General features: G+C 40.5%; 1 protein-coding gene across 3 annotated transcripts in view; it reads left to right on the top strand.

Annotated features, from left to right (window-relative positions):
- The window catches only part of LOC146654318 (roundabout homolog 2), an 80,305-nt gene that overhangs the window by 38,763 nt on the left and 16,454 nt on the right, over positions 1-25,088 (top strand). For all 3 annotated transcript variants that reach the window (XM_085379509.1, XM_085379507.1, XM_085379508.1), the window contains 7 exons: positions 2,197-2,324; positions 5,761-5,885; positions 8,127-8,298; positions 8,751-8,956; positions 19,199-19,280; positions 19,517-19,682; positions 24,800-24,966. In XM_085379509.1, coding sequence (XP_085235635.1) covers positions 2,197-2,324; positions 5,761-5,885; positions 8,127-8,298; positions 8,751-8,956; positions 19,199-19,280; positions 19,517-19,682; positions 24,800-24,966 — 1,046 coding nt within the window. The remainder of the gene's footprint in view (positions 1-2,196; positions 2,325-5,760; positions 5,886-8,126; positions 8,299-8,750; positions 8,957-19,198; positions 19,281-19,516; positions 19,683-24,799; positions 24,967-25,088) is intronic.

Here is a 25,088-nt window from a genome sequence, read left to right as displayed (position 1 = left end):
GCCACCTTAGAAATACTAAATGGACTGAAAGACCACAGATGGAACTGAAAAATTACTTCCCTGAAAATCCAACTAAATCAAAAGGTAGACTGTCCATGTCAAGTTTGCAATGAGATGCCTTTGTGAATGGAAATACAGAGAACAATAAACCACTGGTTACACTCAACAGGAAGAGCAGCAAGGCCAGATTAGACTCTGAAAAAATTATTTGGACAAATGAAGCCGAGATGTATCAGAATGACCGGACGAGAAAAGTATGAAGAAGCATACTTTGGCGGTCTGATCCAGCGTACCACATCATCTGTCAAACATGGTGGAGGCAGTGTTAAGGCATAGGCCCGTATACCTGCCAGTGGAAACATCACTAATGTTTACTGATGATGTGAGCGCTGCTAGAAGTAGCAGGATGAATTCTTACGTGTACAGAGATATACTTTCTGCTCAGATTCAGCCAAATGCTGCAAAACTGGTTGGGCCGCACTTCACAGTACAAATGAATACTAGTCTAAAGCATACTACAAAAACAGCCCAAGAGGTTCTCAAGCCAAAGAAATGGGATAATGTTCAATGGCTAAGTCAGCCATTTGATCCCAATCCAACACAGCGTGCTTTTCAGTTACTGAAGACAGAAACAAAGGCAGAAAGACCCACAAACAAGCAGCGAGTGTAGGCGGCTGCAGGAAAGGCCTGGCAGAGCATCTTAAGGGAGGAAACACAGCGTTTGGCGGTGACCATGAAATCTAGACTTTAGTTTGTCACATTAATTCTGAGCCTCTGAAAAAAGTGGATTTTGTGTAAAAACCAGTTTTAATTCTTGATCAGTTTGTGTTAAACGCCTTGAATTAGTGATGAAAGTCTGTACTTTAGTCACATCTTGTTTCAAAACTTCATAAAAAATGAAAAGACTGCAAGAATTTAATGGAGAGAAGTTTCATGCTTTCTTATGGTAATGGCGCTATAATAATCATTTTTAGCCAAAACTGATAAATAATTCTATTATTTTGAAACTTAACAGCTTAATGACTTAAACAGCAGAGATATGAACTTCACATGAAGAATTTTCACATTTTATGTAGATATAATTTTACTTACTTATTTTCAATTTAGTGAGTTAATGCAGTCCTGCTCCACAATGGCTGCTGCTGTTAGAGTCTTTTACAGATTACAGCTTAATTTGAAGCTTGTGATAGCAGCCACTAAAGGGATGTGTTACTGGAAATGGGGGAAAGCTAACTGGCTTTGACTATTTTCCAACAGTTTCACAAAACTGTGTCAAACATATGGCCCTTGATTTATTAATTATTATATTCTTATATTGAACATGACCTGCACACACTGGGGATTGTAGCAAAATGTGATAGTCGGTAATATTTCATAAATGAATAAATATTCATATTAAGTATGACAGGTCTGTGATTTTTCTGTGAATTGGGAAGTCTTACTTTAAACTTGGTGATCCCTGCATAAGCCTGGTGTAAGAGTCTTTATAGAGACATTTTAAAATGCTACTCATATACGGCTCATTAAACGTGTCCATATACTGTATTATCCATTAATGGGAGACCAAATGCTTAAATGTATGTCCTGAACAATTTTGGCAAAACCTGCACAAAAAGCAAAGTCACGGTGACTGCGGTGTAAGAGTTTATTTGTCCACTTGGCAACAGGATGATGAAGATTGTTGTTTCATGTTTGCAAAGAGCCTTTCTGTCTTTCATCTTTTTCCATTTCATGTCTTCCTTTGGTTGCTCACTGATCCATGAAATAAATGGAATTTAAGCAGATTTTACTCTTTGTGTTTCAGTAATTGTACGCCTTGCGTAGACAAAGAGAGCTACACTGTACATAATATAAATAATTCTGCTCTGTCTTTATATTTAATCTACTGCCCGTACAAAACCAAGTGAAAAATCCTTCGATGTGTTGAGGTAATCTCATTTCTTTCTAATTGATTTTCATCAGTTTCAGTCATTTTCCTGGAGCCTGTGACAATATCTAAAGCAGATAAGACACATTGTTCCACCGGTTTCAAGATAATGCCACCTGATAGCAAAGAAATCCTTCTAAGGACAAGAAATTCCATTACCCCAAACCACTGGCAGAATTTTTCACTTTGTGGAGATTATTATGGTTACTTATTTATTTATTTTGCTATGCATCCGCCAGATCTTTCATTAACTCGCTTTTTATTCACAGGTTTGAAATCCGCAACGGCAACAACCTCCGTTTGTTCCGCGTGAAAGAGCAGGATGAAGGGATGTATACCTGCACATCAGAGAACAGTGTGGGCAAGACGGAGGCTTCAGCCATGCTGCAGGTGCACGGTGAGAAGCACATCATGCATATTGTATACAAACTCACACACACACATATACACACTCACACACTTAGACATGCATAAAAAAGCTCTCAATTCAGGGCCATTTTCACGTATAAGGTAGAGTCACATGGCAGCTGCATCATGCAAAGCCTGTTCCCACTTGATGTCCAACGCTCACTGTGTTATATCAGTCCCTGTCCAGCGGTGCTGCCAGGAGCTTATGCTAAACCGTATGGATTACGCCATTTGACAGATGTTTGGTAGATGTGTGGGTTAACTCACTGCCAGAGAGCAGTCTCAATATTAATAAGACATGACTCCCCCACCTCCTCTCTTCCTGTCTCTTTATCTCCCTCCTCCCTCCTCGTCCTTTTCACTCACTCGGTGTCTTGGTTTAAATAGTCTCAGACGACTTCATCCGCTAATGCCTTTTTCAGTGTAAATGAAATCCGAACCAAGCGGTTTTCTGTTCACACTTTTCTGTTTTGTTTCTTTGTGCTTTTACATGCTATACTTTCCGTTTAGTTGCTCAGCGTTTCATCCATCTCATTAATTCTCCATCTCTCTCCGTTTCAAACTCTATCATCATTCCGGTCGGCCGGCTCTGTGAGTTCACTTTCCATCTAATTCTTCTCCACAGAAGGGCATTTATGTTGCTCATTTGTCTAGAAAAAAATATTTTCTGTATGACGTTCTTAATGGTTTTTAAAAGCAACTATAAATGCCTAATGGTGTAAATGAGTTCCTCCATTAGGTACTGACATGTTGACAACATGCCTGTTGCTGCAGTCAGGCATTAAGTAAGCCCCAGACACAGTGACTTAATATACAGCAGATTAAGGACTCCTATCAAACACACATCTGCTGTGTTGAGAAGAGTGTAGCACCATAGTTTCTAAATCCTTCTCTCTTTTGCAGCTGGAGGAGTTCAAAATGCAGCTGAAAGGCTTTTAATTACAACTAAACTGAGGCTGAAATAACAACGTATTTGACCTCATCCATTATTACAGAGCACTTAAACTAATATTCTATCATTAGACTTAGTACTAGCAATATGTTTGGTGGAGGTGCATCAAGCTTTTGACCATCAAGATCACAATTACCTTGATATTTATTGTGCTTTTGTCAAGCGCCTAATTTGGGTCAAGTTTCAAAAACAGTGTTGCCTACATTTCCCACAATACTCCTCAAACTCCAACTTTTTTATGAATTTGTTTTTTTGTGTAAGCTTCTAATTTTGGCCTTTAGTCAAGATAAGACTGATGGCATCAATATGACATCATTAGGCTTATTTTCTCAATAAATCAGGTCCAGATCAAACTCACCTTCTTATTTCTGCTTTATAAAACCCCAGTAAAGGACACACAGTACTTGCAAAAGGTACCCTTCATGTCTTTATATTTAGCTTTGAAAGAGCCAGATTTTCCTGTAATATTTTGAAAGTGGTCTTGTGCATCAGTTCTCCAGGCTTTCTGAAGGTCATTCAAGGGTTTTCTTTGGACACTGGTTGATTTTTCAATCATTTTCAGCCCAGTCCTTGGAACTGACCAAGAAAGAAGCACCTTAACACTGACCTATGAATCATTTAAGTGCAGAAAAAGACATCAAACTCAAGGAAACCAACAACATGTCTGCACAGAGATTTTGAAGAACCGATTTTAAATAGTATCTTTAGGCACTTTGCTGCTTGCAACCTGCTGCAAAAACACATTACGTCTTGTCATGTCTTTATGTGAATTTAGGAAAAATGGCAAAGATAGCAAAGACTGACAGGCATAAAATAGAATTTTTGCACCAACAAGCTGGCTGGCAACACAGTGCTGGAGATTTAAAAATAGATTTAAACCAGTTGAACTATCATGTTTCAGCTAGACAACAGTAACACACAGTTAAATCTCTAATTGGGACATAAAGCCAAGAGCTCATATTCCCAATATCCTTTCTCCCAGACGGACTACTTTGCACCAGCTGCTAGACTTCTAACTAAAACAGGACTTACAGAATTAAACTGATATACATTGCAAATCTTATTCAAAATCTACATAAAATCTTTAAAATGGTTTAGAGTCACTTTAAGACTCCATGATAAAAAACAGCCACAAGTAGCGCCAAAGTGAATATGAAATAAATGAGAGCAATCTTGTGCTATATGTGACTAACGCATCAGATCTGCTGAAAGACATTATAACATCTGAAGAAAGAGAAAAAAAACTTCACAGAAAGATCATCACAACACTATAATGATAAAAGATGTTCTGCGGCTGGGAAAATGCTCTCGGTGAGAATATTAAGACACGACACAGATGACTCAGTTGTCTTGTGTATTGAGCCAAATATGCATTTGTGCGCCCTAATACAAGTGTGTGTGTGTGTGTTTGTGTGTGCAGCTACATATGCACCATATGCACTATGCAGAGATTTGTAGAGAGGATGCATCCAGGCTAGAGAAGCTTCCCATTTGGTGGGAAGTGAGAGCCAATTATTCAGGCGGGGGCAGAATGCAGTGGTCAGTGTAAATCTACAGAGGATGTGATGATGTGGATAACATGGTGATCTGACCCAAGCTGGAAATTGGCAGCTCTTCTCAGACCTTTCCCAAAATAACTCAGTAAATGTCATCAGAATGACGCTGGCTTTTGCTGCCATGATTTTCTTTCATCCCCCCCCCCGCCCCCCATTTTTCTCTTTAAGAGGACATGGAGGTGATTTTTCTCATTAAGGACGAGAGGGTGATAATGATGAGTATGTAGCAACAGATCAAAAAACTCAGAAGGTCAAAGAAAAGACTCTTAAATCTCACTCGTTAACAGCTAACGAGCGCTTTATCGATCCAGCTCGGGGTTAACAGCGGTTTTGGAAAATAACTAAACCGAGAGACGTTCAGTATTTCAATATCATTACGTTTTATAGATCCACTTTATTATATTACTTTATTTTACTTCACTACATTTACTTGGCAACTGTTTGCTTCCTTCCTGCTTCATTAAGCAACTTAGGTCTTCAGAGAGTTCCTCTTTGGCAGTTTCTCATCCTGGCTTCCAAATCGAATATATATTTAAAACTGGTTCAAGCAGCTACAACTGCTTAGAAGCAGTTTGTTTGCTGCTGTGAAAATAATGTGCCGAATACAGCGAATCAGCAAGTATGCGCCCTTATGGATGGCACAAAGAGTAAGAAACTACCATTTTACTGTGTTTGCATTCCTAAGGGGGAAGTAAAGAAATATTGTTGCTATAGTGTTGGCGTCTTTAAAATGGTTTGCCATATTGGATTCAGAATGGTTCCTTCCCATTCAAATTAAATGAACACTTTCCCACTGATAAATTATAGAGGAGAAAATTGGGTTGGCTTTTCAGCAGAAAGGGAGTGTTCATAAAGCAGGCCATTTCATGCACAAGTATGACTTTTAATGGGTGGTCACACTCCTCCTTCTCTTCCAGTACCACCTCAGATTGCTACAAAGCCCCGAGACCAGATTGCCACCCAGGGGAGGAGCATCACCTTCCAATGCGGCACCACGGGAAACCCTCCACCTGCCATCTTCTGGCAGAAAGAGGGCAGCCAGGTAAGAGGCTGGAGCAAAGCACAAGGCGCTCTCTAATGCTAAATACTGCAGCAGCAGAGACATCCAGGACACCAAATGAGTGAATATAAATACATTTGCTCCCCTAACAAGCCCGGGCTTGCTCTTCATAAGCACTTGGCGCATTCTTTGTAAACTTTACTTCAAGTATTCTTTATCACATCAATAGTCAAGAGTTTCACACCTTCTTTGTTTAAAAGGCGAGAACGACTCACCACAATGTGAGCAGGTTTTTTTGTCTGATTTAATCTTACTTTTTCTGACACCTCTTTTTTAGAGTTGCCCACATTGATCAAGACACATTTTTCCAGGCGAAATAAGCGAGAGGCGAGCGAGATAATGCAGCACATTTGCATTTGGCTCAGAGATATGCGCAGAGACAAAGTGTTGGAAGACATTGCGTTGGCGAGAAATCTTTCTCCTGTTTGCGTGCCACTCTGGTTTTGGGTGAGTCGACAGGAGAGGGAAGAGAAAGTAGAAGAGACTGAAAGAGGGCTTCCAGGAAGCACACCAGGTGTGGAAATTGCTTCTTCAGGCCAGGATTGCAGACGAATGCTGCCCTCCTTCCACATTATTCCTGACCACAAATGCCATGTTGCTTAATGGCAGCTGGGTTCACTGACTCAGGAGTGGAGGAGAAGCTTCAGGTGTTTTCGGAAAGGTTCCACAGAGCAAACAGGAAGTTGAGCTACTGATTTTGTGAATAAGCTTCAGTCGGCAGGATAGGTTGATGCCTTGCTTGGCTGTTTGTAGGGCTTTTTGCTGTATATGTGGGATTATCTGTAGCCTTATAACCTCGGTCCCTCCACTGGAGTCTAAGCCTCTTAGAGGAAATGAAATGGATGGCTGAATGGATTGATGCATCCCTCCCCCTTGTTCCCATCCATCTCACTTACAGGAAAACAAGATGGGATAGCTATAAAATGTCAGTTTCACAGGCATCATCCCCCCCAAAAAAACAACACAACAACCAGAGTCTTTCAGGGTTTTTTCTTTTTTCAAATGTGAGATTATCATTAGAAGTTAATAGTTTGAGCCCCGGATTCGGGTGAAAACATGTAAAATAATGTGTCAAAACTAATTTGACAACAGTTTTACTTTAATGATTTATTAATTCTTTACACAATTCATCAACTAAAAGTAAGGATCCACAGCTCATCTCTGGGAGGATGTAATTAATGGAAGACGTACTAATTAGCAGTAAAAGTACAAGCAGAGCTGAGTCTGATGGGAATGTCATTAGCTTTGCAGGTTTTTATTCATTAGGCACGGCGACAAATTTCATTTTGATCTTATGGTGGTGTTGCATGAGAAGTTACAGGATCACCAAATAATAATAACTAATCTGGAGCTGCACATGAATATCTGTAATATTTTTCAGGGACTTGAGTCCATGAGTTATTCGTTTAAGGTGGGATCATAAATTCATTTTGAATTCAATTTGATTCCGTTAATTCACAACAACAGTGGCTTCGAGGCACTTTATATTGTAAAAAAAAAAGGACTTATAATAATACAGAGAAAACACCAACAATCCGATGACCCCCCCTATGAGCAAACACTTGGTGACCATGGGAAGGTGAAGCTCTTAAATCTTACCTGACTTAAATGTGGCCAGTGCTCCACTTCAAGGTCACCTCCATCAGCACCTCTGGGACACTTTCAAATGTGCTGCTATTTTTAGAGTTCTCCAAAATCTAAAACGTGGAGCGATATAAGTCCTGATGTGTCCAAGCCTGAATGTGGTGCACAGGGTGAGGAGTGGGATCTCAGTGTGTGTGTGGTTTTTTTTTTACTTTTTTGGCAATGTTAGTGAGGTTGTCCTGGAGTGTATGAGAAGAACATTGGCAAAAGAAAAATCTGAACTGCAGTACATGCTTTTGTGCATGACTCAAAGAGAAAGAATGAAGCTTCCACAGACTGATCTAAAAATAAAACATATGCTTTTGATGAGTGGATTTCTGGGAATTTGTGATTGCGGCTGAACATAGCCTTTTAAATATGACGCTTTGGCTTTGTTTTTCAGTTTTATTTGCGTCCACATTAAAGTTTTCCTTAGACACAACCAGCCATTTCAAATAGCCAATTTGAGCTGCAGGAAATTGCGACTAAAATTGTTCTAGTCCTATTTCCTTTTCTATAAACTTACTCAAATAGCTGAGGTAAATGATTTGACAATAAAAACATTGATTTACTTTTTGCTGCATGCATTTTTCTGTTTAGATGTTGTTGTTCCCCGGCCAGCCGCCTTCCCAGTCTGGTCGTTACTCTGTTTCCATGAATGGAGAGCTGACCATCACAGATGTCCACCCTGAGGACTCGGGCTTTTATATCTGCCAGGCCATCAGTGTAGCAGGAAGTGTTCTGACCAAGGCACTGCTGGAGGTGGAGGGAGGTAAGACCTCAATAGGTACAGTTACTTTTAAACCTGAGGGGTTGATTCTTTGTTCTGCACCATCAGCTAATGAGGGGAAAACATATTAATTACTTAGTAGGTGCACAACAATGAGGCTCATGCAGACAGAGACGGTGCGCAGTTAGAGACCCCATGCTGGATGAGCAATGAATTGAAGGCTTAATGTTTTCCCACAGGCAGCTTGTAAGCACCAGATTTAAGCTTTCTTTTACTCCTTATACAGCCTATTGTTTTCTGCTTACTAAGCATCTTAAGTATTTTTACCCTTTGCTCTCCAGCTGCTGGCGACTTTATAAAGCCGTCCTTCCTGCAGACCTTTTATATGCCTTCCTAATGTTATCTGTCCGTCTTGACTTTTCTACACTGTGTAATTGGAACAAGGATATCACCCCTAACATAATACTCCACCTCTTCTTCACTCAAACTGGCAGGTCCTTCAGGTCGTATCCCGCCAATCATTCGCCAAGGCCCAGCCAATCAGACCGTATCTCGGGGTGCAACGGCACAGCTCTATTGCCGTGTAAATGGAGGTACATCAGTCGAGATTTCATGGGAGAAGGACGGAGAGAGACTTCAGGGAAATACACCTCGACTGACCTTGATGGAAAATGGCACGTTGCAAATCGCAGACGTAAAGGTGTGTATGTGTTTGGGTGTGTGCGGATGAGGCATTTGTTGGAAAGGGCACGTAACAAGCGACTTCTGAAAGGCAGTTGCTCTTAAATGGAAGGAGCGGAAGGAAAGACGGAGTGTGCACAGAAAGATGGAAATTATATATAAAAAAAAAACTGTGGAAAATAAAATACCTGTGTGATCTCTGACCGTCTGTCACCTTCCCCGCAGCCCTCATAGTAACCCATTTCTTCCTCATTTCCATCAGCAATTCCATTTCTGTTTGTAAAATTAAAGTGAGTCTGAGTTAAAAAGACCAATCTCTCTAAGGCGGTGCGTATCTCTCCAGTGTAATTATGTGCTCATGCGGTGTGTAATTGTAATGTTAATGAAGGTGCTTGTTTGTAAATGCTAATGTGTTCTGCTTTGATGGAAGAGCAGTCAGAAACCCCTTTGTGCTATAACCCCACCTGGAGGTCAGCGAGCCTGTGCAGGACAGAGCAAAGGCAGCATCATTTATATTAATTGACTGGCGATAGATGATTCATCATCTAACCGGCTTTTAATTAAATCTCCTGGCTGGAATGTGCTTATTCACGTCCTCCTTCATCCTTTTTCTCAGCAGTGGTGCTCAGCTAACTTGGAGCATTAAGGTTTGGTCCGGTGCACCGCTGAGGCAGGGGAAATCTGCCATGCCAATGTGCTCAATGGAACAGAAGAGATGCATTAGTGTGGCATCAAGGGGTTGACAAAGGGGGGGAAATGGGGACACGGAGATGATGAGTGAGGGACTAAATATATTTACCCTGCTGCTGCCCAACCCACCATCAATATTTTAGCTGTAGTTGGAGTCATCTGAAGAAGTTCACCTGCCCACAAGCTGTGCGGTCTGTCAGCCAGAGGTCAACACTGCGGTGGATGATCTCATACGGTCTGAGGATAGTTCCAGCAGACTGGCTCTCAGCCAGGACACGGCCAGAGCGAACAGCAAGCGTATCAGTGAAGCATGCGGGCACATACTGTACACTTCATAACATAAAAAGAAGGTCGGGTGGGGCGTAGTGTCGCTCGGTGACAGTTGCTTAATGTGGATGGAGTGTGCGTGGCTTGCATTTAATTGCACAAACATGGCTGCTTAATTGGGTCCAGTTTCACCTGGAGCTTAAAGGTATAAGTGCCAATTTTTACATTTTTTAAATATTTTTTAAAACGTGTTTTTGCTTTTTTGTAGCAAACCTTTAAATATGCCTTTTGAATAATTTATTGAAGCGTAGGAGCTTAAAGCTGAACAACAGTTGCAAGCAGGTCTAGCATTTTAAATTTGTCAGCGGCGGGCTTCTTGACATGAGGGGGACGTAAGGAAGATGGCAGCATAAACCTGCAGCTCCCGGTCAAAACTCGAAAGAGAACCAGAATTCGAATATTTCCACCGCTAAACCGTGTAATAAATGCCATGGAAGGTGGAAGAAGGTCAAAAAGACAAGGAAACATTAAGGATTTTGTGAAACAAGTGGAGCTGGTAAGAGGGGGCAACGCAGACATGTCCGAGAACAGCGTGCAAGGCGAGCAGATGGAAGGAGATGTAGCTAGCCACCCTCACGCAGACTTCCAGGACATCATTAAGGAAATTCACTCACTTAAAGCAGAGTTTAAAACCGAGTTTGCCACGTTTAAGAAAGACATCACACAAGAAATGAAGGACGAATTCGACAGCTTCAAGAAAGACATTAATACAAAGCTGGCAGAAACTGCGAACGAGCTAGCTAGCCATGAGACCAGACTCGAAGAAGCTGAGAAAAGACTGGAAGAGATGGAAAGGTGGAATTTGGCCGCAAAAGACGCTCTAATCCAGTCGCTTCAGCAACAACGGAATATTCAGACGAAACTGGCTGACTTGGAAGGCCGTAGCCGACGGAACAACATTCGCATTTTTGGCCTAAAAGAGGGCTCTGAAGGAAACTCTGTGCTGCAGTGTGTGGAGGACTTGTTGAGAGCTGAGCTTTCGCTCCCGCCGGATTCTGCTCTAAATATTCAGCGGGCGCACAGAGCTCTGGTGCCAAAACCCGGACCAGAAAAACCTCCGCGATCGGTGGTGGTTAATTTTCTTCAGTTCTCAACCAAGGAGATGGTGCTGAAGGCAGCGTGGAAGAAAAAGGTTGTACATCAGGATAAGCAGCTTTTCTTTGATCATGACTACGCTGCCGACGTGGTTCAAAAGAGGAAGGAATACGCTGGAATTAAGAAAGCCTTAAAAGAGAGAGGAATTCGCTTCCAGACGCCTCTGACCAGAATCAGGATCCACTGGGAGAGCGGCGCCAGGACATATGACAGTGGCCGGGCGGCGGCGGAGGAGCTAAGGAGGAGAGGAATACAGGTGGAGGTGCCGCAGCGGAGCGGGGAAAGCACGATGCTGGAGGAGCGACTGCAAAATGCATTGGGATGGCAGCGATCTAACACCGAGAACTTATAAGTGAGGATACAAACATTTGAATCCGGTGGAAATGACTGAACAGTAGAACTCTGAAACTAAAGGTTCATTACTCTGTTACTTTTCAAGGCAAGGTAGACCGGAAAGTGGTAGGTTTTCTTTTCTTTTTTTTTCTTTTTTCTTAAGGAACCTATGTTGGATCTCACGGGGGCCCCTAATCTGAAAGGGATATACCCCACGAACCACAGGGACGCTGTGGGTAAGAAATACGTATTTTCAGTTTCTCTTAAGTTTCTTGTTATCTTGTTCCAAGTTCTTAGAGTTAGTGTGGGATGCTATGATAGTGATAAGCCAAAAATAAAGCAAAACTTAACAGTGAAAAGATGAGGAATATAACGCTGGTGTCAATGAATGTCAATGGGATGAATAACCCAATTAAAAGAAGCAAAGTGATACTCAAAATGAGAAAGCTTAATGCCAATGTAATATATCTACAGGAAACACATTTGTCGCAGGAAGAGCATGATAAATTGAAGAAATTTGGGTACAGAAATTCTTACTATAGTACTTGCAAGAAAAGTCGTAAAAGGGGGGTAGCAATACTTATTAAAAATTCAGTTAATTTTGAATGTTCTAAAGAAATTCGGGACAGTGAGGGGAGATACATTATTGTAAGAGGTAAACTAGAAGGGGAGGCGGTGACACTAATCAATCTCTATATTCCCCCTGAGAGCAACCAACAAAATGTGAAGACTCTACTTACTACAGTCATGTCAGAATCTGAAGGGACTGTGCTGTGTGCAGGAGACTTTAATGTGGTATTCGACCATAGAATTGATACAACAAGCACAAATAGAAGCAAAAACAGCCTGGCGAGAATGGTTAATACATTTATGAAGGAGCATGGAATGGTAGATGTATGGAGGGAACACCACCCACTGGATAAGGAGTATACACACTACTCAAAGACTCACAACACTTACTCAAGAATTGACTATGTCTTAATGAACAGATGGGATCTACACAGAGTAACTGAATGCACAATTGGAGTGGCAGATATTGCTGATCACTGTGCCATTCATTTAAAGCTAAATCTAAATAGTAGGCGTAGAAATACCTGTTGGAGGTTAAATCTGAGCTGTCTGAATAATAAAGAAACGAAAGACCAAATCAAGAAAGATATAAAGCAATACATAGAGGAAAACTCCACTGAAGAAATTAGCCCAACGGTGTTTTGGGATGCATTCAAAGCTGTGCTCAGAGGGAAGCTTATTGCTATAACTTCAAAACAACACCAAATGAGGAAGGCCCTGTACCTAAGCCAGGTGGAGGAATTGAAAAACACAGAAATATTATACCGAACAACTCGGAATGTTCAGCTCCAAGACAGAATTAAAACACTAAAAAAGGAAATTGACAATATATTGACTGAAGAAGTGGAAAAAAAACTTAGATTTTTGAAACAGGATTATTATGAGAATGGCCCAAAGGAAGCTAGACTGATAGCACGGCGTCTTAGACAGCAGCAAGCTGTTAATACAATTCACAAGATTAGAGACCCATCTACAAATAACTTGCAGTATACCCAGGAAGCAATAGAAGAAACATTTAAGAAATATTACGAAAACTTGTATAAACAACCATGTTCCTCAAATAAAGATAAGAAAACTGCTTTTCTTAACTTCCTAGACTTACCACGTATTGGTACGCAGCAAAACAGCAAACTGACTGCCCCCATCAGTCATGAAGAAATATCTAGAGCAATTTCCAGTCTGAAAGCTAATAAATCACCGGGGGCCGATGGGTTCCCCTCAGAGTGGTACAAGAACTTTAAGGAGGAGTTGATACCAATGCTTCAATCATCATTCAATCATACCCTTGCGGAGGGTGTAACACCTCCCTCATGGAGAGAGGCGATTATCTCAGTAATCCCTAAAGAGGGAAAAGACACCGAATATTGTAACAACTACAGACCCATATCGGTTCTTAATGTGGACTACAAAATATACACATCTATAATCGCTAAGCGATATGGAGCAATTATGACAGACTTAATTAATGAAGACCAAACTGGCTTTATCTCAGGACGTAGAACTCAAGATAGTATAAGAAGGACCCTCCAAATAGTTAACTCGATACAAACAAAAAAGGGCAGTGCGGCCCTAGTAAGCCTGGATGCAGAGAAGGCTTTCGACAGTGTAGATTGGAACTTCCTATATGCCGTGCTTGAAAGGTTTGGTTTTAATGACGGTGCTGTGATGTGTATCAAATCTATTTACCAATCTCCTACAGCTCGAATTAGAATCAATGGCAGCCTAACGGAGCAAATCTCTCTCGAGAGGGGTACCCGTCAGGGTTGTTGCCTCTCACCTCTTCTCTTCACTCTATATATTGAACCCCTGGCACAGGCCATCCGACAAAGTGAGGAGGTGAGAGGAATAAGTATTAAAGGGGAAGACCACATCATCAGCTTATTTGCAGATGATATCATACTCTACCTAGAAAATCCAAACCAAACTTTAATTCCAATGTTTAATGTAATTAATATCTTTGCTGAACATTCGGGGTACAAAATTAATGTGACCAAAACTCAGATACTGGCTTTCAACTATTTGCCATCTGAAGAGGTTAAAAATAAGTTTAGACTGAACTGGACTGCAAAACAAATGAAATACTTGGGTGTAACTGTGACTAAACAATTGAGTGACCTTTTTAAAACAAATTATGATAGGCTGACCACTCAGATTAAACACGATCTAAACCGATGGTCAACTCTTACACTAGACTTTAGTGCAAGAATCACAACAATAAAAATGAGTGTCCTCCCACGGTTATTGTACCTTTTCCAATCTCTGCCAGTTAAGATCCCAGTGGAAAAATTCAAGGACTGGGATAGGCTCATCTCTAGATTTGTATGGAATGGTAAAAGGCCTAGAATAAAATACACAACATTACAACTATCTAGGAAGCAAGGTGGTGTGGGACTCCCTAATCTAAAAGATTACTATCATGCGGCCCAAACCAGACCGGCGATAAAGTGGTGTGATCAGAACTTTAATGCTAAATGGAAAGATATTGAAATAAAAGTACGGGATGTCCCAGTCCAGACTTTTCTTGGAAATGAGCAACTTAAGAAAACCTTACAGCATTTCCTTGATCCTATAACATCCCACACTCTAGAGATATGGTTTGGCCTAGTTAAACAAAGTAAGTTGGAAAGGGAGGTTAAGATGTTAAACTGGGCTGCCTATGTTGTTGGTGATATACTAAGTGCTCACGACCCAGGATTCAGGAAGTGGGAACAAAAAGGAATAACAGCGATTTGTACAGTAATGAAAGATGGCCATTTGATGAGTTTCCAAGATTTAAAAGATCGGTATAGTCTAGAGAAAACCGATTTTTACCGGTACCTGCAACTCAGAGACTACTTTTCAAAGGAAATACGAAGTTCGCGTACGTCTTATGGCATCCTGAATTGTATAATTAAATCATACAGGGGCCTCCAATTCAAGGAGATTTCTGTACTATATAAAAATCTAAGAGAGAACACGGCAACATCAACTGAATACATAAAAAAGAAATGGGAGCAGGAAATAAAAACTGATATCTCAACTGAGGAATGGTTAGATATGTGTGAAACCCAGAACACAACGACTAACTCAAGATGCTGGAGAGAATTTGGGTGGAAACACCTTACTCGATTCTTTATTACACCAAAAATCAAAAGTAAACAGACTCAAGACAGTTTGCCATGCTGGAGAAGATGTGGTAACATGGAAGCACATCATACGCACGTGTTTTGGGAGTGCCTGAAACTGCATAATTTTTGGAAGAACGTGAGTCTTGTAATAGGCAATATCTTGGGCTACCAATTACCACACAATTTTAAAACTGTATATCTTGGGAATATTAGAGAGTATGTTCTGTACGACGACTTGTATTTGACAAAAATCCTATTGATAGCTGCAAAGAAAGCTATAACAAGAAACTGGTACAAACTGGATCTGCCTTCATCAAAAGACTGGTTAAATATTGTTGGAGAAATCTATGCAATGGAAAAAATGACTTACATTCTCAGATTAAAGGAAGATATTTTCGTTGCTAAGTGGGAGAAGTGGACATTGTATGGCACCAAGGAAAATTAATGAACGAACAAAACATTTAAGGTCTATGACTCTGTATATCTATTGATGCATGCCTGTATAAAAGTACATATATAAGCTGGAGTATGTATGCTGCTGAGCAAAGGCAGGCATGCATACGGTAGTTGATTAGAATTGGCACCCACACCTTTTGTTCGCTTTAGTTCTGTTTTGTTTTGACTGTGTGCTTGCATGGTTATTTCTCCTGTAATGCAAAACATGTCTATGTTTAAACTGTGACAAAACTATCAATAAAAATTACAGTGTCAAAAAAAAATTTGTCAGCGGCATTATCGTATTTTTATCTTAACAATAATTCAAATGTCTGTGCGTGCTGTGAGAAAGGCTGGCTCTTGTGACGGAGCTGAAATTTATTAAAATTATCACCTTATTCTGCAGCTGCACTCAACTCTGAAGATAATCTTTTTTTTGGGTGTCTTTCACTGTGTTAACTGTGCTGGTTGCGTCTCACTGCTCTCATCAGCATCTCGCACTCGTTGTCAGTGAAAATGCACCAAATGGCAGACACCTCCAAATAAGCGTTGATGTGCTACGTAACCGATGGTTGCAGACATCACAGAGAAGCGTGTTGTATGCGTTTATAATGTCATCGCTAATATAACGACATGTATGAGTTGTTTACTGCTCGCTTCTTATTTAAATGCTTTTGCAGGCTGAAGTGAGACACTTAATAGTTTCCTCACAAAAATGTCCAAAACAACTGATAGAAAGATCTGCATTTATATTTTGGTACTAATTAGACTCTAGCACAATTGCTGTAATAATTTCCAGCGGAGGGTCAGCTCACCTCGCAGAAAAACAGCACATTATGTGAGAAATACAGCATTAACAATGAAAGAATAATTATCTGGGTTTAAATGAAGCAGCCCTCTCAAGGACATTAATATTCTGTGTATAATTATAAAACTGCTCTTCACAGAGCATCGAATGGACATCATTATGAAATTTCAGTCAGGCAACTATCATTTGCAATAAATTATTGCATCAACTGAAAGAGCATATAAGTGGGCAGTTGGGGTCACCCAGGAAGTCCCGGAGACCGTGGTTTCTGCGGTTTTCGCTCATTCTTTAGTTTAGCTTTCAATCACTTTGGTTTTTGTTCGCTGTTTGGTCAGATTTAGGCACCATCCTCTTGATCAGACTTAGGAACTGTTTGTGTTAAAAGCTCTCTGCTTGTATCGCAGGACTGAAGCCAAAGAAGAAAAAAGACTGCAGCGGTTTTGACTATGTGGCAGCATTTAACATCGTAGGAGTTACAGTGATCACACTGCTCAGTAAAAACTCTTGCTAACATCTATTAATCCTAAATAAATACATCCTACATAAGATATCTTGTTATTCTGATGTCATCAGAATTTAATCACAGTCTTTTAATAGTTGATGTCGGACACAACACAGCATATAATGCTTCTTTTGGCTGCTCCCTTATTCACAAGGGGTCATCACAGCAGGTAGCTAAGCATGTTTGATTTGGCGGATTCTAATGACAGATGCCCTTCCCCACAAGGATTTGTGTCTCCGCCCAAAATCTGATCACAGATCTTTAACTTGGTTGGCAGATGCATAAAGCGCTACTGCACTGAGCCAATGCACAAGCAATATATAATTAATCACTGCTATTTTCATCACATAAGCAAATAAACACTATTACACCAATAACAATCACTGTAGCCATTATTTATGATCATTTTGTTGTGATGCAAAACTATTAATTGCTAAAGTTGTTCTAATTAAAGCTAAAGCTACTTTCAGCTGCTCCCTCATTTGTAAGGGGTCGCCACAGCGGGTAATTCTGCATGTTTGATTTGGCAGATTTTCCCGCCAGATGCTCGTCTTGATGCGGCCCCAAAGAGAGACACAGCAACACATTAACTAAAGTTGTTTAAACTCTCGATTTATTAGCTATTAAGAACTAATGCTTTCTCAAGTGAGAGATTGTTACTGACATAAAATGTTTAGCAAATTCAGTGTAAGGTTTATGCCATCAAAATCATTCTTTTTATGTTTCTGTAATAGTTAGTCTGCCAGAACATACAAAATGACATTTTGCTAAAATATAATTACCATAATAATCTAATTATTTGGGGGGTTTTTTCAAAAAGGAGAAAATTATAGGAAAGCACATTGCTATTTATTGATTAAAATGCAAAATTACATTTATTCATTTTATTCATGAAAAGAAAAACTATATTTATAGTGGCTGAATGTTACTTTTGATTAATTTTTGACTTTGTTGGCTCAAATTTGGTAAATTAGATTCGAAATCGCATCAAAGTTAAAACTGTTTAAGTCTTTCCTTTTAAGCTGTGATGAGTTAGATAAAGAGAGGTCACTTGGAAAAAAATGAACATGATTTATTAAGATACAGAATTTGATTAACAAGCTGTGTGGCGATTAGACTCTGATAAACCATCACAGCAGGATGGTTTATCCGAACAATGATAGGAATTATGATAGGACTCCACTAGAGTATAGCTGAGGGTGAAGATGAAGATGGAGGCGTGGATGGGGCGCTGAGTGACCAGGGTGAGGTAGAGATGGGGGAGGAGGAGGTGGGCTGCAAGGGCCTGAAAGGCAGAGTGACAGAAGATCGCTGAGATTTAAAGTACGCTGACAGAGACATGATTGGCTCTTAAGAGACATGCAAGAAAATGATTGGACTAGATGGACTATAGCGATGCTGGCATTGAATTTGACACTGTGGGAAAGAGGAAGTGATGTAATAGACCCAGGAAAGCAGGCAGATGAGTGATTACTGATATTACTCACACATAAGCTTCATTATAATGTTACATTCCCCTAAAAAGGTAAAGTTACAAAAAAAGTGTTGATGAAAGAGAGATGAAGGCAAAATATGAAAGTAAAGCTTTTGATTAATAATTAAACAGACAGAGATGGACGAGCTGCTATCCAACTCAAAAGAAGAGAAACATAGCAAAGCCCAGGAGTCACTAAACAAAAGCACAAATTAAAAAGGTTAATGACCAACAACACAAACAGCTCACGAGCTTCAAAACCAAAAAAGCCTCTCTAGCACTGGAGCTCTCTTCTCTCTGGTCTTAAGTACTTTGGCTCAATAGCTGAGTAGAGTCAGTTGCACGAAAGTGGGTGGCATCTACTACTGAAGAAAGAACAAGACACAGCGCCAAGGTCAAAATCACAGCAGGCCCGTAGCAACAGTTAGAGCGTGCTGTCTGCAAGCTCCTCGCTCCCTGCAGTATTTACATGTAGCAACAGGGCAGAGATGAGTATGAATCACCCTTGGAGCTTACAGGTGGATGTTGGGGTGGTGAAGGGGTTGAAAGAGCAGGTAATGATGCGGGGTAGCAGCAGTGACACGCTACATTTACAGCTTAAACAAACCAATAAGGGAGGATGAGTTTGGTGTGTGATGTATGAAAAGCTGTGCAACTCAAGCTGCCTGAACTAGCTTGCAGGCTTAGCTTCTTTATTTTTGATTTACTTCACTACTGCTGTGGTGGATGCTATGGCTAGCTCATGCCTTATATAACTTCTTCTATGTATGAAACTGCTTTTTGACATGTCGTAAAAGTCTAGTGGAGTAGAAGCATAAAATGAAAATTAGCAGAAATTGCTGAAAAAGTGAAAGTGTTTGTGGCATTTATTGTGTTATTTTTTTTCAAGTCTGTCTCAAATGCTGACTGCTGTTTAACAGGACACGGACTCGGGTATGTACACGTGCGTGGTTTCCAGCACCACAGGAGAGTCGAGCTGGAGTGGGATTTTGACTGTCAGAGGTACTTAGACTGAAACTCGCCACAGTCTCTCTGTCTGTTACACTTCACACTCTGTCACTCCTCAACTACACCTCCTTTCCCAAGAAACTACTTAGTCTGCCAGTGTTCTTCATAGGAGCACAATCTGTAGCTTCCACAAGACAAAGTACAGTTTGAGATAAAATGTTAATCAAACTTAGCCCACTGATATGATGTAATTATGTTATTTTTGTGTGTGTGTGTTTCTGTAATGAAAGATGGAGGTTCTTCAGTGTCCAGAGCTTCTGAGTTCATCCAGCTTCCAGGACCTCCACAGAAGCCTGTCATAACAGAGGTGACCAAAAACACAGTCACCCTCACCTGGCAGTCCAATCCCCATGAAGGCGGGGCCGCTGTCACCTCCTACATTATCGAAGCCTTCAGGTGAGTTTTCAAAACAGGAGCATACTTTAGTTTTTCAGTCTTTTGTGGACTTGTCTCAGTTTATCTGAAATTTCTAGATCACAGCAAATACAGGCTAACTATCCATCCATCCATCCATCCATCAATCCCTCCACATTAAACTAAATGCAAAAACAAAGCTCTGGTCAAATGTAAAACACGACAAAGCTTTTTAAAAATGTGTTATAGTAGTAAAGCTTATTAATAACTTTTTGCTTTGCTGTACATAGATTTAAACCCTTAATAATGGTGAATTTCCTCTGCTTAACCATTTCCACTCTCAGATCTTCTTCTTCTTGTCTCACAGACATTGTCTCTATTTGTACCCTTCACTAAATCTGGTCTGAAAAGAAACATGACTGACCAAAGTCTCTCATCATGGGTTAGATTTTCTAAAACCTCAAATCAGAGGAAAGGCAGAAATCTTTTTCACACTCAGTCCTCTTTGAAAAAAAAAAAAAACTGCTGAAAGGTTTTTATGCTTTTTGATGATGTTGGGGTTTTTTGTCCAGTAATGGTCACATGTTGACTTGCTGAGGTCAGGTCTATATTGAGTCAGAATGTCATTAATAGAAGATGAAGAAAGACCATGAAAAACTACTGGTGCTACCAGACGCTTTAACAAGTGTAACTGGTGAAATGTGTTTTAAAGCTCTAAATCCTTATACTGGTAGCTTTGCCTCTGCACTCCACTATAATGGATTATAGTGGTAGAAATACAGACTTTCAGCTTTAATTCAAAAGGTTTCACAAAAACTGTTTAGTAGTTACAGACATTTTCATATATAGAGTCCCCAATTTTCAGAGGCACACGATTAACTGCACTGACGAGCAGTTTCGTGGCAAAGTGAGGCCTGTTCCCTTGTTACTTCGTGGCAAATGAAGTCATGTGAAGTTCATTAAAAGTGTAATTATATTTGTATTTTCTACATTTGGCTGTAATTTTGATTATGAGGCCTGAAGAGATTTTAGTGCAAGTTAAGGCTATTACTGGATGGAACCCCACCCCCACCCACCCAAAATAAACCAATTAGAGACAGCAAAAACTTTTGGAGTGCCCAAATCCACTTCTTTTTCTTACGGCTGCTTCCTTTCGAGGTTGTCACAGCAGATAATCTCCCTCCCTGTCCCCAACAGCGCTCTGCATGTCCGTTTTACTGCATGCATAAATCTTCTTTGTGGTCTTCCTCTTCCTCCTGCATGATAGCTCCATATGCAACATCCTTTGTCAAATATATCCATTATTCCCCTCTGCACATGTCCAAACCATCTGAGCATTGCCCCTCTAACTTTGTCTTCCAACCGCTGAGGTGAGCCGAGCTGTCCCTCTGATGTACTCACTTGTCATCCCAGTCACGCCTAAGAAAAATCAACTATGCCACCTCCAGCTTGGCCTCCTGTCTCCAAATCATACATCATAGACGGTCTTATTACCATCTTGTTAACCTTCCCTTTTACACTTGCTGCTATCCATCTGTCACAAATCACTAAAGACAGCTAAAATGAGTGATGACAGAATTATTTCCATGGTTAAGAAAAAACAAAAACAAATTACAAACACTTTCGATGTGGTAGCTTTATCATTGCTGACAACCAAAAGACGCCCTCATGAATGGAAATACAAAGTTTACAACAAGGTTCAAGCCAGAGGTTAGACTGAATATTTAAAAAGACTACAAACCTTTCTAAGAAATTCAAATGAACCAGAATGAGGGGAAAAGAAAAAAATTGCAAAAGAGAGAACAGGTCACGATCCGACGTGACATCACCTGTCAAACATAGTGGAGGCAATGTCATGGGCGTGTATGGCTAACAGTGAAACTGGATCACTGATGTTTATTGATGATGTGACTGCTGACCAAAGTAGCAGGATGAATACAGGTGATGGACACAGGGCTATACTCTGTGCTCAGATTCAGGCAAATTCAAATGGAGAAATGGAAAACTCTTCAATGGCAGAGAGACCCACAAACAAGGACAAACTGAAAGGAGCTGCAGTAGAACACATATTATTTTGGTTTTTGAATTTTATCTACTTAATTTATTTATTACCGTAATATACTGTCTTCCTGACTTAAAGTTAAACAGGCAGCCTCGACTTAACTTTCCACCCTTGATAAAGGTCTCACTGTCTGACTGACTCTTCCCAGATAATGAAGTCTTCTTCATTTAGACTCATTAGACTTTGGAAATGACTCATCTCTGCCTGAGGGAGAGACACTTCTGTTACCACATGTTGCAAAGTGAAACCCACCACATCAGTGTTTAGCCGCGGCTTTTCCGAGGAGAGCCATAGCAGCCCTAACAACCAACTAGAGTCCTGAGCGAGACAGGGAGAGTGAAAGAGGAGACAATTACTGCAGTGGTCAGCTTGGCAGCTCTGTCCTGTCCTGGGGCAATGGCAGGAGGGGATGTGAGCTGAGCTGGAAGTTCACTCATTATAGAAACAGGACGGGGGGTACAGAAAAAGTGTATAGACACAAACATGCACGCACACGAGCACGCATATATTTCTTTCTGTGCAGGCAGAAAGCTCAGTCTGGCACACTTGCACACAGAGCTGATAAAAATCCATTCAGTGCTACACGCTCCAACTCCAATGAGTTGTTTGTTTTTGTGGATCAGAAGGAACAAAGAAAGAAACACTTTTATGATTGCAGTATGCCTTTTTATACCAAACATAGCAAGAGTTATGTTTTTGATTTTAAAAGGGAGGCAGTCTAGATGGAGTATTTACTACATAAATGTAGCAGTTACATTTTCCTTTTTCACTGAAAACAAAACCACAAAAAAAGGTTAAAAAAAAAAAAGAAATGGCAAAACTGTTTCTCTGGAGAACATTTGTTGAGAAAAAAGCCACAGAAGAAAGGAGAAAAAGCTGTGACCTGCTTGATGTAATTGCCTCGCCATTTCCTCCTCCATGGAGTTGAGGAAAATGTTAAACTGCACTCATGCTGCTTGATAGTGCCCGTACCTGCACAGCATAAAGCTGTTGTATCCTCGCCGGGCTCATTCAGTAGTCATCATTATAACCTGCTGCAATTAAAGACGGAATAAAACTTTGTTAGCAAGCTGAGAGAAGCAGCTATGAGGGTTTTTTTTTTCTTCCAATGAACAGAAACTCGTGAATCCAAGAAGCGACTGGTGATTTCTTTAATTTGTTTGCTCATTCAACAGAGGCTGCTGAAACATTTCTTGTTCACGTGCCTGCTGAGCGTCAAGCGAGAAGATTGATATCTGTTCATTTAATATGGGGCTGCAGCCAGAAGAAGATTAGCACTGATTTGCATTAAGACTGTGGTGTCAGTTTTCTATTTTAGTTTTCTTTTTAGGAGATTAGAAGAAATTATTCACTGTTTTCCATTTTAAATATCACAGAGGGAGGGGGGTTGGAGCCTATCCCAGCTGTCATTGGGTGATAGTCGGGGTACTCCCTGGGTAGTCTATCATAGGATTAAAATACAGACACAGACAACCCTTCACAGCCATACTTGCAGCCAAGTTTTATTCACCGATTAACCTAACACGTGTGTTATTTTACTGTGGGAGGAAGCTGGAGTAGGCAAGCACATGAAAACCACACAGATTCAAACACAGAACCGCTTTGCTGTGAGCCATCAGTGCTAACCACTGCAGCACTGTAAAGAAATGCACTTAAGATCCCATGTTGCCTTCAGAACTGCCTTAATTCTTCATGGCAGAGATTGAACACGGTGCTGGGAACATTCCTCTGAGATTTTGGTCCTTATTGACATGATAGCGTCACACAGTCACTGCGGAATAAATCTCCTGTTGGGTAGTGACAGTACTCAGGCAGGCTGTGGTGTTTAAACAATGTTCAGTTGGTACTAAGGGGCCACCAGCAGCAGCCTGAACCATTGATACAGTACAAGGCAGGATGATCAGTCCTGTCATGATGTTTATGTAAAATTCTGTCTCTACCATCCAAATGTTGCAGGAGAAACTGAGCCCCAGACAACACTTATCTACTCATTTTGTCCACTTTAATTTCCTGTTTTTTAGCAGTAGTGGAACCTGCTGTGGTCTTCTGCTGCTGCAGCTAATCTGCTTCGATGTTCAGAGAGGCACTTCTGCATGGTTGTAACAAGTGTTTATTTGAGTTAGTGTTGGCACCCTGGCTGTTATCCTGTGATCTCTGACATCAGCAAGATATTTTCGCGTAGAGAACTGCCGCTTACTAGATATTTTATCTTCTTCAGACCATTCCCTGAAAAACAATAGTAATCCCAGCTCGTCTGGCACCAACAAGCATACGATATTTAAGGTCACTTATATCACCTTTCTTCCTCATTCTCTTGTTTGGCTTGAACCTTAGCACATCATCTCGACCTTATCTCCATGCAGAACAGCTTTTACTTACTGCTTTGTGATTGGCTAATTGGATATTTTTAAGAATAGGTGTACTTAATAAAATAAGTGTATCTAAAGTATATCTAAAAAAAATAGATATGAAACTGCTTAAAAGAGATTTAACTTTTTTTTTTTGCATTTTTGTTATTTTTTTTCTTCTGACAAAATAATTTACCATTTAATTAAGAAGAGAAAAAAACAGCTATGGCTCATATTTATAGCTTTCTTTCTCCGGGTTATTTCTATTCTTGCTTTGAGATATCACACTTCATTTTCTTATGCTCGCAAGATTAAAAAATGTATTTACCCCTTAATGAGGGTGACTACCGTAACTGCAGTTGCCATATTTCCTAAGTATGCAAAATTCAGATCTCTCCTGACATCTCTCCTGGCTGCTCTACTTTCATCTGTCTGTGCAATTAGGGCATGAGCAGAAGAGCTGTGATCAAGCCTATTACCTTGTTATCTCATGGTAACACGACAGATAACGAGAGAGAAAAGAAGCATCTCTTGAAGCTGTTTATTGTAGTCCTCGCGCCAACTTTACATGCAGTTATCCGAACTCTTTCAGGCAGCAAACACGCTCCCGATAAAGACTTGACCTACCCTTTAAGTCATGTTCACACACTCTTGTTTTGATCTCAGTCGTTCACTCTGACAGTCAGATCTTCATCACAAGAAATTCAATTTTAAGATAGTCGTTTTCTTTGACGTTATCCGTCTTGCAGCCAATCAGTGGGCAGGACCTGGCAGACCGTAGCGGACCATGTGAAGCAGGAGAGGCACACTGTTGTCGGACTCTTCCCCAACACCGTTTATCTCTTTATCGTCAGAGCAGTCAACTCGTACGGCCTCAGCGACCCCAGTCCGATCTCCGAGCCTGTCAGGACACAGGGTGAGTTACATAAGATGAAAGACAAAAAAATCCTTTTTTGATGTAATGGTTTTCATTAGATTCTTCACAGTTCAGTCTTGGTTTCAGTTTCCATGAGGCAGTATATTTTAGATACTGGATGT

This window comes from Rhamphochromis longiceps, linkage group LG14 (genome assembly GCF_057381845.1).
Source record: "Rhamphochromis longiceps isolate RC_006_pf linkage group LG14, R_longiceps_female_GT1.1, whole genome shotgun sequence".
In the NCBI taxonomy this organism is placed as follows: domain Eukaryota; kingdom Metazoa; phylum Chordata; class Actinopteri; order Cichliformes; family Cichlidae; genus Rhamphochromis; species Rhamphochromis longiceps.
The sequence above is the reverse complement of the archived record's forward strand: the minus strand, read 5'-3'. Positions and strand labels throughout refer to the sequence as shown.